General features: G+C 42.9%; 1 protein-coding gene across 1 annotated transcript; it reads right to left on the reverse strand.

Moving 5' to 3' along the window:
- Positions 1–11,324: 11,324 nt before the first annotated feature.
- Positions 11,325–16,949, reverse strand: LOC310868561 (eukaryotic translation initiation factor 3 subunit A-like; the record flags this gene model as incomplete). The annotated part of the gene is made up of 3 exons (XM_083779019.1): positions 11,325–11,345; positions 11,820–11,904; positions 13,861–16,949. The coding sequence occupies 3 exons, from the start codon at positions 16,947–16,949 to the stop codon at positions 11,325–11,327; spliced, it is 3,195 nt and encodes a 1,064-aa protein (XP_083635145.1).
- Between the last annotated feature and the right edge of the window lie 586 nt (positions 16,950–17,535).

A 17,535-nucleotide genomic window follows, 5' to 3' on the forward strand; every position in this document is an offset into this window, starting at 1 on the left:
GCCGACAACTATTTGAGGAGGCGGGTGGAAGGAGGTGTTAGGTTATGTATTTAGCATCCTTACAACATTTCTGGAGGGCTATTCCAATATTCAAATGGTTGCCTGAGATAACATGAAACTCAACAGTGCTCCTGCATTTACGTTAACACTTAGTTAACAAGAAACAGACATCACATGGATAAGAGCGCATGCTGAAGCTGTAGGAACATCCAGAATTATGTCTAGTAAGATTTTAAACATCGCATTTTCATTTTTGAACCATTGATATTTATCATTGATCTCTCAGGAACACAAGCTATACTACAACATCTATACGTCAACTATTTGAGTCTACTCTGGATAGATGTAAACGGCAACTGGTTAGTGGAGCCATATGCCTACACTAGAAATACTTTTTTTCACCAATTAAAAGTAATTCGTTTATAACTTCTGCTTTTATGTTCTGATTTATTTTCTCGTGTTTTATGCCTTTATTGATAGGGTACAGTAACTAGACTGCAGGAAAGAGGGAGAGCGCCACGCGGCAAAGGCCGTCGGGCTCGGGTGTCGAACCCGCGGCACGCCGTCTCATGCCTGGCTTGGCAGCCTAGGTGCCCAGACGGTTGAGCTAACCGTCCAGGCCATGTTCTGCTTTTTAAAGTATTCTGGCTTGTGTTTGATTGGATTGCATTTTGATGTATGAAAATGAGGGTTGAATAATTAATGGAATTAACACTTGATTAACACTTCTGTCTTGTTACGACTCTTTTTCTTATAGCAAATAATCAACAGAATGTTTTGCAGCTTGAACCACCACAACCCACACAAGCAGTGGCTGAGGACATATCACAGCCTGCAGGTGGTTGCATAAAAATAAAAATAAATCTCCCTTAATGTCTTATAGGCCTATATCATAATCAATTAATAACACTTCCCATACTGAATACCGAATACTGCATTTGTTACCAACTACTGCTATTATTATTATTATTGAATGATGACTGATAATGGTCCATATAGTAGGTTTAAGTTTATTGAAATGACTGCTGAATTTTTATCACCAATTAAAATAAATTTGTCTAACTTCTGCTTTTATGTTCTGCTTTTTACAGTATTCTGGCTTGTGTTGGATTGGATTTTAATGTATGAAAATGAGGGTTGAATATGTAATAGTACATTGATTAACACTTTCTTTGTTTTCTTATAGCAAATAATCAACAGAATGTGTTGCAGCTTGAACAACCACAACCCACACAAGCAGTGAAGGAAATATCCCAGCCTTCAGGTGGTTGCATTAAAAAAAAGTTTCGTTAATGCCATAGGGCTGTATTTTGCGTGTCTTAAGTACCAGGTCTTATTACCTAACTTGAGTAAACTAAAGACCTGGAGGCGTGATCAATGCCATTTGGCTATTCTGAGTGGCCAAAGATGCATTGATCACGCCTCCAGGTCTTATAGTTTACTCAAGTTAGGTAATAAGACCTGGTACTTAAGACATGCAAAATACAGCCCTTAATGTCACATAATTTTATTAGATGTTTGAATATTGCATTTGTTACCACCTACTGCTATTATTATTATTACTTTCCTACTACTGCTATTATTATTATTAATAATAATAATAATAATACTTTCCTACTACTGCTATTATTATTATTATTATGCATACAAGGGTGTAAAGAGACCATGATTATGGCCATTATTTACAGCCAAGAAGTTGTCGAGCTAAAGTTCTTTACACAGTTTTTATTTTATTTTAATTAGCGATGACTTCAGTCAACACAAAATGTCAACATTATTTTGTGTTTCACAGTGGCTGCTCCGACTCATCGAAAAACGGTGTCAGGGACTATTATTGGGCCAGCACGACATCGAATCCCTCCAGGTGACGATCTGTTTCTATACACATAGGCTACTGTACATCAGTGGTTCTCAAAATCATTTGGCTCAGGGTCACCAATATGTAAAGAACTTTTCCATCAAAGGCATTGTTATTCTTTAGTCATATTATGATATACTTTCCCCTGGCCTAAAATACAGTATTTCATGAGGAAAATATGAATCACGAGTTTCCATTGTACAGATAGCCATGGACGGGCCACTCCTGAAAACTTTGGAAGGCAATCTTAGCCAATCAGTGTACAATCTGAGAAATCCAACAGACTCGTCACATGACTACAGAGATAATTTGCGTGCGATTTGGATGAAATCTGTGAGACTAATATAAAAAAAATGTGTTTTTTGCATAATTGCGTGATGTATCATGGATAAAATGTGTAGGAGTAATGTACAGAAATGTGTTTTGCCAAAATCGGCCTCATGGTGGTGCTATAACAGGCCGGAATATTTGGGGCAGAGGTGGCATTCAGGGAGTGTGCACAGTTTGGCATGGATGGGGCCAACGGTGCCGGAGATTAGCTGGTGAAGGACGGACGGACACGCGGACGGACGGAGTGCAAAATTTCGGCCTGGTGGAGACAATTAAAATGGATGCAACATAGAAAATCAACAACTTCCAACAAAATAAAACAGTAAAAAAAAATCATAGTTAAGATGATGCATCATAAAAACAGGATATAGAAGACAAATCAACAGACAAAATTTATGCAAATGCTTTTCTGAACAGATGTGTTTATAGATTTCTTTCTTTCTTTCTTCCATACATAAGCTGCTTTCTGGCCATAAGCCAAAGCATATTGATATTGTGGAAATATTGTAATTTACTGTATTCCTTTGTGCAGTAGGAATCAATCTATGAATCACCCCTCTGACTGTGGTATACAGTCAGAGTATAGATATAAGCATTGTTGTATTGCTACTGCATCTGCTGCATTTTATTAACTTATTAATGTGACAATGTAGACAGTTTTTTTTAATTGTTTTGGTTGAAAGGTGTATACCCACCCATCCCTTTCCCCCTCACTGTTTCTTTTCCCTTTTTACCTCCTTTATGATGAATTCCTGTTCTGTTCTTTGCAATTTACAATTTACAATTTAGGCATTTAGCAGACGCTCTTAATCCAGAGCGACTTACATTTAAGCAAGAACAAAATCATGGGAATACATCACATAAAAGCATTTATCATGAAACATGCGTAAGCTAAGAAAGTAACAGTGGAATATCTATATAATGAAACTATACATATAAACTATACATATTTACTACTATGCTATACATATGTACTATGGCGTGCTATGACTATATACAATACAATTATAGTGCTGTCTACATAACATGCTATAAGTCTGTGTCAAATGCTATCTAAGCCAACAGAAATGCTATCTAGGGGGGTTCTTTGGCTATATAGAAGTGTATATTTGTACATCTCTAAATGTTTTGATGAATTGAACAAGTGTAGTGCTTGTAACTGTGAGTGTCCACTCAGTTAACAGTCTTTGTATTGAGTTATGCTTGAAATGTACTGTAATTCTGCAAACTGTTAATACATATTTCAATCAATCAATCAATCAAAAAGACAGTTTCAGCCTCAACTCAGTGTGTACACTGATGATGGCCACATTCCCTCATAAAAATTAATTACATTTTTTTAATTAGCCTTTGGGCTCAGGCAATCTCAAACAAAGGCACTAGGTAAAAGATAAGTCAAGTAGTCAACGTTTACATAGTATTAGATGCAAGTGTGCCTGAAGTAAGCCAGAGGGCCTTTCCGTATTTCTGAGAAATCTTCGTTCATACTCTCACCTATGGTCATGACTCATGACGTGTGTGTGGGTCATGAATATGGATAAGGACTGATTAAAAAACACTGAACAACCAAAGAATTGTCTTGTAGCCTATGTTCCTAAATTCCATCTGAATGCTATAACCTATACTTTTAAAGAAATACTGCAAAAGGACTGACAGACAGTTAAACAAGACAATGTTTGATGTTTGTCTGCCCTAGATATTGCCTTGACTTTCTGTGGGTGGCTGTCAGTATAGGGCCCTAAATGACTGGGTTTTCATGCCTCCGCCAGCGACAGCTGTGGCTGCAGTATGTTTCTGGTTTGTCCGTCGTCCATCCTTAATGTTAGTTAATTAATTTCACTTCATTGCTTTCATATTTTAGATTTTTTACAGGACTCTGTCTCGTGTTTTATTGATGTATGAAATGTTCTATACAAATTAGGTTTGAATAATCAATTCATTCACATCTGTCTTGTTTTCCTACAGCATATAATCAACATGTGTTGCAGCATGGCCCCCCGAAACCCACACAAGCAGAGGTGGAGGAAATATCAAAGCCCTCGGGTGATTGCATTATCTATTTTGTGTTCAATATAGTGCTATGGCCGAATTTAGCCCAAGGAGCGTTTTTACTGTAAAACGAATGCTTGGAATGGATTCAGAATAATGAAAAAATCCCTCACATGCTGCTTAAAGCATAATGACATTTTGAAAATGTTGCCTTATATAGGTTGTTAATGGTACCCCAACTTTCAGCAGCTGTCACAAACTTGGGTTGGAACAAATTGAGAGATACCTTTATGAACACATTTGTGAAGAAATAACCTAGTCGTAAGCATTTATTTTGCAATTTCGCTAACCTTCCCTACTGGTAACAGCCCTACAGGCAGTGCTGCTCTTTACACCCAACCAAACAAATGTAGGCTATTTATACTAGAGCCCCGTACTCTCACAATGGGAAACAAACAGGCCAATGTAACATGATTTCTGTAGCACATCAGGGGGAGGAGGCATTAGAGGACACCACCAAAACAAGTAGGGTTCATTCTGGCATTAGATGATGAGATACAAATGGGGCCCTATTTTTCAGTCAGTGCTAAATCCCTTATCCCTAAACTTCTTTGCCTTTGTCTTTTATTTATTTATTTATTTTACTATTTTGAAAAACATAAACAAACTGTTCAACAAGCCGATCTACATGAACACGTTGTGAGTCTTGCTCAAGAACACGTCGACACTAAGGAGCCCGGGATCGAACGGGTTCACCATCCGGCCGCTCTACCCCGGAGCCATTTTCGTACAATGACAATGGCAGAGATAGCAAACAGTGACATTGTCATGCTTGATGAGCTTGTAAATCAGCAATTTTCACTATTTTATAACGTTTTCGAGAATTCTCACCTCTGGGTAACATGCCCAAAAGGGGGAAACACCAAGTTGAAAGTGGTTGACAGTCACCCCTTGTATGGAGCAAATCCAATTATAATGTTGTTTTAGGCGCAGTAGAATAAAAATGTTTCACACTTGGTTGTTGTTCTCCTACAGAGCCACAGTCCTCCACACAAGCCCCACCCAAGGAACCACATCGTAGGTTATCTAATTTATAAGCACAACTGGACTTTAATACTGCACTTTAATGTGTTTAAATTGTATGCATTTTGTCTTAACAGCTGACTCGAGCAGAAAAGCAAGGAAGGAGGAGAGAAAAGGCAAGTGATCATCACATGTGAAAATGTATCGAATATGATGTTACTATACTGTTGTGGCTGAGATAGGTCTGTATAGACATTCAGATATTGAGATATCTTCACGATACACATATGAATACATACATTTTAGTCAATACTGTAGTTTTGAATTACATTTAACAGCAGTGTGGGGACAATAATGATATACATGTTTTATTTTCATGTTTCTATAGCATCGAGAGACCGTAGGATCCTTCTCCTGGGTCACCCTGCATCAGGGAAAAGCACTGTTGGGAATGCTGTATTGGGAAAGAAGCTTTTCCCTGTGCGACCACCTCCTTCTTCAACCACTGTTGAGGAGGCAGAGGATACACTTTTGAAGAAGACACAGAAGGTGCATGGTAGGAGAGTCACTGTGGTGGACACACAGGGGTTGCGAGACCCTGGACAGACTGCTCAAGAGCGGTACAACAGTGAGTTGTTGAGGTGGCTGGCAGAGAGCTACCCTGGCCCCCATGCCTTTGTGTTTGTGATGGACCTGCATGCTTACCAACAGACATTATCACAAGATGCAGACAAGGTGAACTGGGTTACAGAGGGAGCGGCAGAGGAGAGCAGGGCTACACAAGAGACAAAGGAAAACGCACAGACGCAGACAAACGAGCAGCTCAACAAAGGCACTGAACACGAGACTGACGTGGAAAGGGGAGTAAAGGAAAATGGCGAAGAAGGAACAGAGCAGAAGGTGAGGACACCACCAGTGGGACAGCATCATGAGGAACAAAACCTTAAGACCAGCACGGCTGTGAGTTTGCTGAGCATCCAACAGTATTTCGGGACAGAGGCTTTAAAGTACACCATCTTGGTGTTTACATGCGGAGACAAGTTGAGTCGCAAGCGCCGCAGGGATCTGCTAAAAGATGACCAGCATTTGAAGCAGCTCATTGAGTTGCTTGGAGACGACCAGCATCTAATCAGCAGTAAGAGCTGGGAAAAGAAGGGACAGGGAAAGACACTGATGAAACTTGTAGATGCCATGGTAGTCAAAAATAGTGGGAAACACTTCACTGATAAAAGCCTCATGGCAATGGCCATAACGGGACAGAAGGAACAAAGGGTCACATTAGCTAGGAAATTGCCAATACCCTTCTTTATACCAATTCCCACTGCCCTTGCAACCCTAGATTTGTCACCAACGGGAATAGAGAGGTTGAAAAAAATACTACAGAAAATGGCTCTCGGGGCAGCTGCCGGGGCCGTAGTAGGGGGAGCACTTGGATGTTCCTTGAAGATGGTTACATTCATCCTGGAGCGAATGGGTCCAAGTATGATGGGTTATGCTGCATTGCTGCTCATGCCTCTAATATTAGGGGGTTCCTCTGGTTCCAGCTCTAGTCCCATAGATCTCAGTTCTCTTTCTGGTGGAGTCATTGGTGGCTTCTTTTTAATCATGAGCATAGTGGGTGCTGTGTTAGGTAGCGTTATCGGTAGCCAAGCAGCACTCCCAACACAAACATGGAAAGAAGCAGTAAAGACAGGGGGGATGGCTGTCTACAATAAGGAGAAGGCTTCTTTTTTGCGGGCAGTGAAATCAGTTTCCCGCAAAATAAGTGGTGCAACTGCGAACCAGGAATCTCAACAGACCGGAGAAGAAGGAGTGGGAGGGGACGACACAGAGGAAACGGGGCAGATTGAAGATACTCCCACAGAAGAAGCGGATGCTGATGCAGACAGCAAGGACCAGGAAGCAGGCAAGAATGATCAGGAAAATACTGAATCACAATCCAGCGCCAGAAAACCTGATCAGCGAAAAGCTACCCCTGAATCGGGATCAAACACCAACAAATCCGATCAGGGAAAAACTACCCCCGAACAGGCATCAGGTACTAGCAAGTCCGATCAAGAAAGGACTACCCCCGAATCTGCATCACGCACTGGCAAAACTGATCAAAGTGAAACTATTGTCAAATCTGATTCAGAGACAAAAGCCCAAGACAAAAATGGTCAGATAAACAAAAACACCAGCTCTGTAACAGTTGCGGAAATAACGGCGCAGTCTAGTGTGACCAAAACCCATCCCAGTGAAGACGCGGCCAAATCTAGGCTCATATCTGGTTCAGAAAAACACGTCCGTTTCAAACACGGTCACCTAAAGTCTGACGGCGACAGACCTGAGCAGAATCCAGTGGGCAAATCCGATCACAGGACTACACGCACGCCTTCAAAGGAACACGCCAGTAAGGACATAGATGCAGAGGTCAGTGTTAGAGACCCCGGCTCAGTGAAAAGGCCCAGAGCATTGACACAGGTTTAAATGGGCCAGGCCCATTTCCCTTGTAATAATTTCCCACTCAAGTTCATATGGACAATAGGCCTATTTATAATATTAAACAAGTCCACGCCTACAGCCATAGGACTTTTTCTTTTTCAATATGTTGACAGAATCCACTTTGTGTGCTTATGTGATTAAAGGTATATTGAGTGATTTCACTTAATTCAATTTTTTTTTGTGATAATCTTCCCTACTATAGAGTGTGCTGACCATATAAGGAGTTCCTCCCTGTCCCCAGTTAACCCCTGGGGGTAAAAAAAAACATAGGTTTAGTTTTTGGCTAGGTGGCCCAGCCTTCATCCAATCAGGATAGAGGGGCCTTCCGCCAATCATGATCGAGCGGGGGCGGGCCTTGGTGTATGTGCTGTTGGCCTGTCGCATGTTGTTACTGGGTCGGACCGTGGGGTTTTCCAAATCACCCAAACCACTGAATGCTCCTTTAAAGTGTGATTTTCGGACATAATTGCCATCATGGCCAGCAGGTAGTAGCTATACCTGCATGTTGAACTTTGTTTGAACTCTTTGTAGCAATGAGTTCAAACAAAGTTCAACATCACATTAAGCATAAACTAAAGTACACAAATACATTACATTAATGGTGTGTACACACGTTTTGAGCTTGTTGAGCTGCTATATGTGACACGCAGCAAAGGTTGTCGGGATCGGGACTCGAACCCGCGACACGCTGTCAGGCTGCATCGGCAGCCCAGGTGCCCAGATCCCGCTGCCATAGCCGTCTGCATGTGTACAATGTATGTCTATATGGGAGTGTTTCAACTCTCCAACACAAGTCGAGTCTTAATTAACTATTAGTTAACTAATTAGCGAATTAGTTATTAATTCTTTTTTGGGCCGAACAAATAATTAGAAAGAAGAAAAAAACAGCAGGTTACAACACTTCTTTTTGTTGTTGTTTTTCTTCTTTGTAATTATTTGTTTTGTCCAAAATATTGTGTTTGTTGAATTGTCACAACTCGAGTTGGCTTTGTCCGCGGCGTAACTGTCTTTAAATAAATACTTTTTGAAATGTCTATGGGAAAAATGCATTGGGAATCAATTCCTGGGCATGGCGTCGTCATGAAAGGGGGCGGGACTGCGACGCTCTATAGCCCTGCAGCCATAACAATGAGCAGTTTGCTGTACGAGAAAAATATGGATCAGGTAATGGCAAACATTTCGTTTTTCCTTTTCTCTCTTTTCTTTTTAATTCAATGTTTGTTTTAAAAACACCATTGACAATGAAGGGACATTTTTGTCCCTAACACAAACATTAAATCCCCATTAACAATAAAGATAATTTAATCAGTTTGTTTTGACACCGTTTGTTTCACATCATCATTACATCACCTAATCATAGCAACATGAGTTAGACTTTAATATATTAGAGTTAGATTAATAGAGGTTGCACGTATCATGTTGTAAGATGATAAGAGTGCCCCTCACTTGATACGGGTGTGATTTCTTAGGGCCAATTCATAATCCTATTTTACCTCTGACTTTAGGACGGTACCCGCCCCCCCGAACATCAAATGACGTCACATTGTAGGCTCTACAGAGCCGAACCGACTTTTATTCGGCTCTAAAATAGGAGTATGAATCGGCCCTTAAGATAATGATAACCAACAATCAACTGAATTGCACATAAACAGCAGTGGTGGGAAATGTAGAAAAATAATACTAAATTTATTTTAAGTATCAATACTGCAATGTAGAAATAGTAAAATACCGTTCCAAGTAAAAGTCCGGAATTCTAAATTGACTTGAGTAAGTACAAAAGTATTGGAATTAAAATGTACTTAAAAAGTAGAGAGTACAAATGTATACAAATCTTTTGGAACTAGCAGAACTACTAGCTCACTATGTGTCACATTCATTCAAATGTAGCAAAGAGAACCCTGTGTTGTACGTCTAGTTTGTAGGTCATTGTGGTATTTCGTAGCCATGGGTTCCAGTCTGATTTGCTGCATTGTCACTCACTTCGTGACATTTCAGATCAGTGGAATGCAGCAAATCAGGCTGAGATTTCGTACATATCTATCTACATCACATCTAAAAGAAAACTGCCACATTTATTACATGTATTTACATCGCCAATTGAACAAAATTCTATTGTTTATTATTTTACTTTGTACAAAAAATATACAAACAAAATGTCAGGCCACATCTCTGCTGCCTTAGTGGAGGCCTGTGCTCTACTACAGTGGTTCCCAAACGGTTTACCTTGTAGATCTGCTATTTTCACTACTTTTGACAAATGTTTGAAAAACCTTTTGGGGACTTTGTTTTTAATCTTCTGAAATATGAATAATAAAAAAACTAAATATAGGCAACAAAAATAAAGAAAAGGGAAATCATGCAACCCATAAATGTTGGACCCACACATGGGTCCCCGGGCCACTGTTTGGGAAACTACTGTGTAGTGTGTACTTTCTTGTTGTAAAGACACACTTAGGCCCTGGGGGGGCGTGTGTGTGTGTGTGTGTGTGTGTGTGTGTGTGTGTGTGTGTGTGTGTGTGTGTGTGTGTGTTTGTGCACCAAGCAAGAAATTGCTTGGTGTGGAAAGGAACAAAACGCTTGAGTTCTCTAATGTATTAAGAACACACACATTTGCATTTGTTTCAAGGTTTGTAAATATGGATGTTAGGCCTCATGATACATACACGTATACAGGTGACATTCTTTCAAAACCAACAATGAACAGAAAACAGTGCAATCATGGTCCAGCTGAGACTCTGAGAAACGGGACGTCACTCAGACAACCATGTGAGTTGCACAAAAAGACCCAGAGGGACTACATTTTCCTCCATGCTAAACCCCTTATCCCTAAACTACTACTCCCCCCCTTTTTTTTTACTATTGAATAGTAGTATAATAGCCAATCGACACATTGTGAGCTTGTACGTAGATTGGCTATTTGAACTATTCAAAGATGTTTTTCAAAATAGTAACAAAAGGAAAAGTAGTTCATGACTAAGGGGCTCCATTTTCATCACCGCTAAACTCCTTTGTAAAACATTTTTGAATAGTTAAAATGGCCAGTCTACAAGCTCACAACGTGTCAATGTAGATTGGCTAGTTGAACTATTCAAAAATGTTTTTCAAAATAGTAAAAAAAAGCAAAGAAGTTTAGGGATAAGGGGTTTAACGGTGACGAAAATGGAGCCCAAGGGGTTTAGCATAGGCGATAATAAATAGAGCCCCAGATGTCCGTTGCCTCAAGTACAAGCTTTATATGCCCATGTTTGTTTGTTTTTATGTTTGACGATTTGACGATGATGATGAGTTATTTTAGAACGGTATTAGAATTTTTAAAACACTCTCACTTTTAATTATTTGTCATTACACAATGAACTCTTGTTGTTTTATAAAAAGAACAGTATTTGTCCTTTACATATTTATTTGAGAGGCGCCTATACCGCTCAACGAGTGGCTTTGTGTGTTTGTGTGTCTATGCATTATAACTCTGCCCCCCATTCAAGTCACGGGCAAAATAAATGACTATGACATCATGGGTGCCACCACATCATCAAATACTTTTAGTGGGTGCAGCAGATCAACTCAAGGCACCGCTCACTGCAGATAGGGGTGTCATTTTGTATATAAGATTACACTTGATGTCTATTTGTTTGTCTTTTGTCTACACCCGCACACTGTAGATCTGTTCGTTACAGAAGAACACATTTATATAGAGGCGACGTTTTGGTCACTAGTATACAGACTTTCTTCAGGACCTGTTTGTAAGCCTCTACGTGTGCAAGCTTCTTATTTGTTCATGACAAAAGCATGTGAAGTGAGGGTCAGCTACCAACGGATTTGTCCGTTATCACTGTATTAACAACAACCGTTATCAGGACGTTGGAATGTGGCTAATATGGCAATACTGGCATACTAGACATTGTGGTGTTTGGCTGTATTCCCCCGGACTGCAGGCATGCAGGGTGTGCAGACATAGCCTGGTCAAGGACTCCCCCTGCTGAACGTGTCATTTACAACTCTATTGTCGGGGCATGGAAACTACTAATAGTAGTACTACTACTACTACTACTAATATTTACTATTCTCTGCCTATCGGGACGTAACTCGGACAGCGCTGAGTCGGGTCTGGTGGCCTTTGCAACGCTCGGCGACTCACTCGGCGGTGCCTCACGTGGCTCAAGGCCATCAGACACTGCGCACCTCCGTCATTGACACAAAAAGCAAACGCTCCCATTAGAGACCTGCGGATGGCGGATTTAGCCGTGGTTAACCGCAGTTTAGGGTGGATTTGGGTCATTCAAATATATTATAAATTAATATTGGATAAACTGCGGGTGAAATAATGCGGGAAATAAAGTAATGGCATCTATCTATACAGGCTAATTATAGCTTTTAAAACGCGCAAAATCTCAGCAAAATCTCGGAATTCGCAACCACCCGCAATCCACGGGTGATTGCGGATTTATAAATTGGAATAGTTAATTATTGCGGTCGGATAACGGGTGGATTAATAATATGCACACGCGGAGGCGGTTGACAAAAAAGCTCATCCGCAGGTCTCTAGCTACCGATAGTTTCTCTTCCGGATTTCCCAGTATGTTGATTATCACATACTGGGGGTATTTCTAATGTGCTGATTACGAACATGTTCTTGATTATCGGGTGATAACATCCGAAACGGGTGGACCTACTGGATGAGCGTCACTGCCCTAAGTAAACATTAAAAGTCCAGACTTGGCTGACACATGATGTCCTGTTCTTTCTGAAAGCTAGACGTTGAAGGGGCAGCAGTAAAAATAATAATAAAGTGGTTTGGAACGAGTCATCCCAAAGCCTATCGCTTGTGCAAGGACGTGCTGTGATTGGCCAGTAGACAGTTGGGGGGAAACTCTCTCACCCAAACATGATTTACAATTATGTGCCTATCGGTACATAACTCGGACGGCGTGACATGTCAAACTAGGGGGGTTTCATGATTATGAATCCATTCCAAGCATTAGTTTTGCACGAAAAACTAGTGTTCTTTGTGCAAAACTAATGCTTGGAATGGATGTAGAATCATGAAAACCCTCTAGTTTGACATGTCACATGCTACTTAAAACATAATGAAATGTTGCCTTATATACTGTAGGTTGTTAAGGTTGGCATATGGATTTGGCCGTTGTGGCAACCCCGAAGGTCACCCGGCTCAGGCGCCTAGCTAAATCATTAGAACACGCCTTGGGCTACATCTGTGCAAAATTTGGCGCTTTTAGACAAATTAGCACAAAATAACACTTATCTCTCCCTAAGTTCCTCCAATAGGCCACAAAAATAGGCACGTCCAAATAAGAAGCCGACAGAGGAACCACTTCCTCAGGCAGGGGGAACCTGCAGAACTCTCCAGCAAGAGATCATCACCCTCACACATTGTTCATGAAAAATAATCCATGAAGTGAACGGCGCTCATGTTCATCATCATACATCACATTCCGCGCCCAGCCAATCAGATCATTTCCGTGGAACAAACACACAAAGCTGGGCATAGGCGGGGCTAGCGCCCCTCAAAAATGAATACAATAAAAATGGGAGGAAACAATGAATAAATAATTGGTATTATGACTAATTGAGCAGAAAAAGAAAAAAGAAAAAAAATTGAGGCAATGGACAAAAAAAAAGTACATACCACAACACCCCAAAAAAAGGCCAGGGGCATCACACTATGCAGAAAAACCCCAGCCGCCAATCTGCACTCGCGTGGGGCATGTTACTATACTATTCATGCTGCTTATTTGTTGTAAACACAGCAGCAGAGGGATGGATGTATTGTGCTATGCAAGTTACAGGAGTTATTTTACTGAAATGTGCGATTTATAATGTTCAAGTTCAAATGTAACGTTCAGCCAAGCAGTGCAGCTGCAACAATTCTGCGGAGGGAGATTTGCTAGAAGTCATGGTGAGTGATGACCTTTTGTGCCACGTACGAGGCAGTAAAGAGGTAACAGGAACCGGGTCTTTGAAGTGAAAACACTGTAATTGCTCCTTACTGTGCTGTCGTTTTCCGCTGATGAAGGCTGAAAATAGCTTTAGTGGTACAAAGAGATCCAAAGCACAATGACCCAGTCTCAGTGGAACAGTGTTGCTGTGTACAATATCCACAAAGACTAAATGGACAACTTACTACTCAACCAATTACTCAGCAATTCATTGCAGCTAACTGTCGGTAGTCTTTCTCACGGTGGTCCTCGTGGTCTGTGTCACGGCGCCAGCTGGCTGGCTCGTTGGCGTCGTCTGTGCCACCTCTCCTCCAGAAAGTGCCGTCTTCTCTCTGCGGGCGACGCTCTCTGGCGTTGTCTCCGGGTCTGTCCTCTCCCTCGCCCTCACCACCTTCCTCTTTGGCCTTGTCTCTGTCCCGCCAACCACCATCAGCACCGCGTTTAAGGCCCCTGGAGATGTCCATGCCTCTGCGGGGCCCTCTGTCTTTGTCAAACCTGCGTCGGGAGCCTTGGTTATCATCGAAGGCGCGCCTGGGGTGCTCCTCCTCACCTCCACGCCACAGGGCTCGCTCCTCTTCAGAGTCCCGATGGGGACCCCTGTCATCTCTGCCTCTGCGGGTCACGTCCTCTCGTCTCTCTTCTTTGTCATCTTTACGGCCCTCCTGTCTCCATGTCTGAGCTGCCACTCCTGAGGGAACCCTCCTCTCCTCTTCACGGCGGCGTTCGCGCTCCTCGATCTCCTGCTGACGGGCACGCTGTTTGCCCGCCTGCTCCTCGAGCTTGCGCAGGCGTTCCTGGTACTTCCTGTCCTCCTCTTCGCGCTGCTCCTGCTCAATGCGCTCCTGTTCCTCTTGCACTTTCCGTAGTTTTTCCTCCTTGATATGCCGGGCTTCTTCCTCTTTCTGTTGGTACATGGCTTTTCTCTTATGCTCTTTGCGTTGCATCTTCCTTTCCTCAAGAAGCTTCTTCCTTGCCTCCATCAAGCGTTCATTGAATTTCTTCAGCTTTCCCTCATGGGATGCTGATATTTTGGATACAAAGACTTCTTTATCCTCCATCATCCTGGACATGCACCCCTTTTGCTCCAAGTTTTTCTCATGCTCCACTCTCATGTTGCTTATCCTCTCTTCCTTCTGAAGCTCCCACATCTCCATATCCTTGACACGCTGCTCCTCATAGGCCTTTTTAATGAGTGGAATCTCCTCGATACATTTTGCGCGCTCAAAATAGTCAATCTTCTTCTCTTGTTTCTTTAGACGGTCTTGAAGTTTCTTCTTGTCCTTCTCCAACTGCTCCACCTGTTTGGCCACAATGAAGTTCGTGTCCAGCTCCTCAATGTCCTCAATATCAATATCTTTGAAGGCTTTGGCTCCCAGTTCGGTCTTCTTGATCTGCTCCAGCCTGTCGCGCACTGTCTTTTTCTTTATCTGTTCGTGCTCCTGCATAATGCGCTCCCTCTCGCGATCCTTGGCCTCCTGGCGCAGGTATTCCTCTGCCTTACGGACTTTCTGCATCTTGGCCTCACACTGCTCCTGCTCCTCCTTCCCTTGCTGGATGTTCAGGCTCTCCAGGTGCTCCTTACGCTCCTCTATCGTCCGTCTGCGGGCCAGGATGCGCTGGTGCTCCTTGCGGCCGTTATTCAGGTAGGCAGCGATGGCCTGCTGCTTCTGCAACTCACACTTTTGCAGGATAGAGGCAGGCTTGATGATTTGGATGGCATTAGCCAGGGAAGCGTAGATGGCCGTCAGCTGGTTCCTGATCTGCTCTGAGGGCAAGTTCTGCAAGAACGGACCAACTGGGGAGTCCTCTTTGGTTGAGTGGTTCAGGCACGAACCAAAACTCAAGGTACGAGAGGCATGGTCAATTCGAACCTGCAAATCACAGAGTCGGGCAGCATCCACGATGGAGTGCTCCAGCTCGAAATCATTCATGAATGGAACCATGGAGGCCAGATGGTTGAACTCAATGCTCTGATAGATCTGAGAAACCTGTTGCAACAGCCGAATGACGGTGTTACTCTGTAGGTGAGGGATATACTGCTGGAGGTCGGTCTCCTTTTCTGCTTGGCCTCTCATCCAGTTCAACACCGTGGCCACTCTCTCACTGATGTTAAGTGGGTGGAAGTCTACCTCCAGCCAGCTGTAAAGCTCCTTCACTTCAGGTGCAACGTACTGCTGAATGTTTAAACTCACCATGTCATTGATAAGGCTCTGGCGTGTCGGTGGGGACTGCTCTAAAATGTTGGCCAGCTTGTGGTGTTTCTCCACAACAACGCCATCCATGTCCAGGAAACGAGCAATGTCTGTGCGTTCAGGGGTTATGGGGATAGACAGAGTGGCCAGAAGGACCCTGGTGGACATCCTCTGCATCTCCTCCTGGGTGAGGTTCTTGGTCATCTCCGCAGAGAGACTGTAGAGGCGATGGAGGGTGCAAGCATGGAGGAGAACATTCCCACACTTCCAGAATGCAGTAGACAACTTGTTGTAGTAGTTGGCCATCAGTTTGGGTTTTGGAGGCTTCTTGGACAGGGCAAATACGCTGTTGATGTCCTCAGCAGACTTGAAGGCTTCCTGCCAGAGCTCCATGCTTATGGCAGTGTCTAGCTTCACCAGTCGTGTCTCCAAGAGCATAGATTGGCTATCTGAGTTGTCCAGTTTGATTGCAGTGCTCTGGTTGTGGTTGCGCTGCTGTTTAGAGTTGTAGCGCAAGCTGTCACAGAGCTTTCGGAAGTCACTCGTGCGGGTGTAGTGAAGGCAGAACTTGAACGCCTGCTGGGCAATGTCATGGTAGAGGCGCTCCACTTTGCAGTTGTTAAACAGCAAGTCAAGGCAATGGCGGTAGGACTCCCATAGGAACCTCACCCGGGGGGTGAGCAATTGGTTGTCAATCCGATCATGAGTGTCCTCTCCACTCACAGCACTCAGAAGCACACTCTCTGGTGTCTGGATGTTAATCAGATTGTCTGTGTCCAGGGCCCTCTTCTGAGACTCTTCTTTGGCAGTCTTTGTCTTCTCCTCGGCCATCTTCAGGTAAGCCCTGATCACATCTTCAAGGGATTTGGTGTTCGTCTGTTGGCAAATGGTCTTGTACTGGTAGAGCCCCTCTTTGGCCACAGGGCTTTGGCCCAGATCCACACAGAGCTGCAGGTACTTGATCATAATGTGCTCATGGAGCTTCGTCCATGTCCGATGCGTCTTGTTCTTTATGAACATTTCCAGAGATTGCAAAGTGGACCACTTCTCACTTCGGCCCTCCAGGGGCTTGCATGCTTGCTTGAGAGCATCTTCTGGGTTTTGATAGTACTTCGGCATTTTGTTTTCACGTGTAGATCCGGTGTTTCAGACGTGTACTTCTTCTTTTACAAACGAGCAAGCGCTGCCGTACTTCTGAGTAAAGACTGTGTAAGAGTTGATATATAATGGTTGCCACAGTGGGCCTCATGTGACGTCACTGAGTGTAAGTGCAGCGCCATCAACGCCTCAACGTGTTCTGCGGGTAGACTTGTGATCATTATGATGCTGAAATATTGCCCAAATATGGACTTGTATATGTCATACAGTACATGATGACTGATGTCTTACTGTTGGGTTTCTCAAATGTGGGGTTCCACCCGACCTGTGTGACAAATCTGCGAATCAGTGACGTAGATGCCCTTTCCTTCTTTACATGGCCCTGGTGTCCTGACGGCTGTGCTACATGGGCCCACAGTTTTAGCCGTAGTCTTTTGAATAAAATGTCATTAAGTTTTAGTCGGTCATCTGAATTTTTAGTTTTAGTCACATTTTATTCAACTAAATATATCATTTTATTCGACTAAATCTACAGTTGCTTATGTGTAAGCAATGGCAGTGTAGTTGCGAACGCAGTGAGCCACTTACTATGACAGCAAGGGCTGAA

Source organism: Protomyctophum parallelum (assembly GCF_964188405.1).
Source record: "Protomyctophum parallelum genome assembly, chromosome: 13".
In the NCBI taxonomy this organism is placed as follows: Eukaryota; Metazoa; Chordata; class Actinopteri; order Myctophiformes; family Myctophidae; genus Protomyctophum; species Protomyctophum parallelum.